Consider the following 2,457-nt stretch of genomic DNA (forward strand, 5'->3'; position numbering starts at 1 on the left):
GCTTTGTCGACCGGGAGCAGTTGGAACCAGGCACCTCCGTTCTGCTGCACAACAAGACATTAGCTGTCGTTGGGATTTTGGAAGATGAAGCAGACCCTATGGTGAGTGTTATGAAGGTGGAAAAGGCTCCGTTGGAGTCTTATGCGGACATCGGTGGACTTCAACAGCAAATCTTGGAACTGAAAGAGGCTGTGGAGCTGCCGCTGGTTCACCCTGAACTGTACGACGAGATCGGTATCAGGCCCCCCAAGGGCGTAATCCTTTACGGTCCTCCGGGGACTGGCAAGACACTACTCGCTAAGGCAGTCGCGAACGAGACCAGTGCCACCTTCTTGAGGGTCGTGGGCTCCGAGCTGATTCAAAAGTACCTAGGTGATGGGCCCAAGCTGGTCAGAGAGCTTTTCCGAGTGGCGGAAGAGTCAGCGCCTTCGATCGTGTTCATTGACGAAATTGATGCCATCGGAACAAAGAGATACGAGGCCACCAGCGGGGGGGAACGTGAGATCCAGCGTACCATGCTTGAGCTGCTAAACCAGCTAGACGGATTTGACTACCGTGGGGACGTGAAGGTCATTATGGCTACCAACCGCATCGAAGCCCTGGACCCGGCCCTGATTAGGCCTGGCCGAATTGACAGGAAAATCGAGATTCCCTTCCCCGACGTCAACACCAAGCGGCGCATTTTCAACATCCACACCAGCCGCATGACGTTGTCCAGCGACGTCGACCTCGAGGAGTTCATTCTGTCAAAGGACGAGATATCTGGGGCTGACATCAAGGCCATTTGCACAGAAGCAGGTGGGGTTACACACAAATGCACACAGGTCTACTCGCTCTACGCGAACGGCGGATGTGCGTCACGCAACAAGACCTCCGACGCGCCAAGGAGAAAGCCCTGTTCAAGAAGAGGGGAAATGTTCCAGAGGGTCTCTACCTATGAGCGCCTAGCAGGCGAGCGACAAGCTTCTTCAGTACTGTGTGCTCCTGGACGCCGTACCTACCGAAACGTTCTTCGTCACATAAGGCGCCCTCGAAGTAATTGTAGTCAAAGTTTTGAATGCGATAGCACTTCGCGTCGACCTCGATGGCTTGACCTCCCTCAGTGCGCAGCTGTAGAACGTCCTTGGGTAGTGCGATTGACTTTACATGTGCAAGCTTTACAAGCCGGGCCGCCCGAGCCACCAGGGGGTTCAGCAGCCGCTCCAGCGAATATTGGTCACTGTGTATAATTGCGCCCTTCCCCTACGTCAACTTTACCAGCTTTGCTGCAATGCAGTAGTAATTCCTAACCGACTTCAGATTGGCGACGCCTCTGGATGATGTGACCACCACGATCTCACTTCACACTATACAGGTTCTTTAAAGAGGCATCGCTGACGTAGAGAGGCTCCGAAGGCGTTAATCGGGGAACGACACAATCCTGGCCATCATCCAAGGCTCTAAACAGCTTTGCTGTGGCAATCGTGTGTTCCACTTGTCGGCCCTGCTCATCTCGAAACCTCAATCGCTGAGTCAGCCACCCTACGGTCACCATACGCAGTTTTCGGCCATCCAGTCATCAACGTCAAAGTAAGTCTGGTCTGGCGTCAGACCAAGTGTCATCTCGATCTGCCACTCTGATGCCACTCTACTGCAAAACTCACTGGCGTCTCGGAAACGCGACATTCCGTATGATGTATATTTTCCCGGTCTGCATGCTAGGAAGCACACACGACGCCGGTTACCACACCATCGCACTAGAATGCGACGGAGATTATCTCACTGCAACACCACGGCCCTACACATTTCAGCTTGCCTTGCGCTTGTCGGCCAGAAAAGAGCGCACAGGCCCAACGTCCTGGTCTCTTGCACTGAAGGAGAGAACCTCTATATGGCATGGCAACATGTCGAGCGAGAATGGAGAGTCCGAGGGACCCAGCGACCTTTGTCGTCGCTCGTTTTCCATAAGTACATTTCTCGAATCACGAAGGCGTCGTCTGCGTTATTCACCCCCTCTTCACCAACATTTCGGCTTCGAGCTCCGAGGTGAGGACGTTTGCAGGCAGCGCTTCCGCGGAATCAGCTTTGTTTACCAGAAGTAGAAGTCGTTTCGACGGGAGAGACTCCAACAAAAGCAAGTCGTACAGAACCGTAGCGGAGGCTGAAAACTGCTCTCGGTCAGTGCTGTCCACCACCACCACAAGGCAATCCGCCTTGTCCGCGAGCAGCATTGTCTGCGGAGTGAGCTTTCCGTGCCCAGGAACATCCAACAGACGAATCATCTTGTGGCCCACAGCCAAGGTCCTGGCATTGATAGCTAAAGAGGTAGTTGTGGATACGAACCGAGACTTGACAAGTCTTTGGAAGAGCAGGGTTTTGCCACTGCCGCTGGGTCCAACGATCAGAGCCAGCGTCTGGCGTGTGCCTAGAGTTGAGCTTCTCAGAAAGTAGAGAAGGCCGACAACCAGCAACGCCACT

At 54.0% G+C, this 2,457-nt stretch overlaps 3 protein-coding genes across 4 annotated transcripts; 1 reads left to right on the forward strand and 2 right to left on the reverse strand.

Moving 5' to 3' along the window:
- Positions 1 to 940, forward strand: KVP18_003785 (uncharacterized protein; the record flags this gene model as incomplete). Of its 2 annotated transcripts, none has more annotated exons than XM_067955798.1 (2): positions 1 to 798; positions 825 to 940. In XM_067955798.1, coding segments are annotated over 2 exons (914 nt in total), but the record flags the coding sequence as incomplete, so codon positions are not given. The 2 variants fall into 2 exon arrangements, with proteins under 2 accessions (XP_067809204.1, XP_067809203.1); XM_067955797.1 differs by having other exon boundaries at positions 99 to 798.
- A 4-nt stretch (positions 941 to 944) lies between these two features.
- Positions 945 to 1,665, reverse strand: KVP18_005218 (uncharacterized protein; the record flags this gene model as incomplete). The annotated part of the gene is made up of 6 exons (XM_067949612.1): positions 945 to 966; positions 998 to 1,219; positions 1,247 to 1,312; positions 1,341 to 1,507; positions 1,537 to 1,616; positions 1,644 to 1,665. 6 exons carry the CDS (start codon positions 1,663 to 1,665, stop codon positions 945 to 947), a joined length of 579 nt encoding a protein of 192 aa, XP_067809206.1.
- Positions 1,666 to 1,985: 320 nt separating this feature from the next.
- On the reverse strand, positions 1,986 to 2,261 carry KVP18_003786 (uncharacterized protein; the record flags this gene model as incomplete). The annotated part of the gene is made up of 1 exon (XM_067955799.1): positions 1,986 to 2,261. One exon carries the CDS (start codon positions 2,259 to 2,261, stop codon positions 1,986 to 1,988), a length of 276 nt encoding a protein of 91 aa, XP_067809205.1.
- Positions 2,262 to 2,457: the final 196 nt, after the last annotated feature.

The sequence above is a fragment of a genome (assembly GCF_019968955.1).
Source record: "MAG: Porospora cf. gigantea A chromosome Unknown PgA_NODE_3784_length_2457_cov_360.502, whole genome shotgun sequence".
Classification (NCBI taxonomy): Eukaryota; Apicomplexa; class Conoidasida; order Eugregarinorida; family Porosporidae; genus Porospora; species Porospora cf. gigantea A.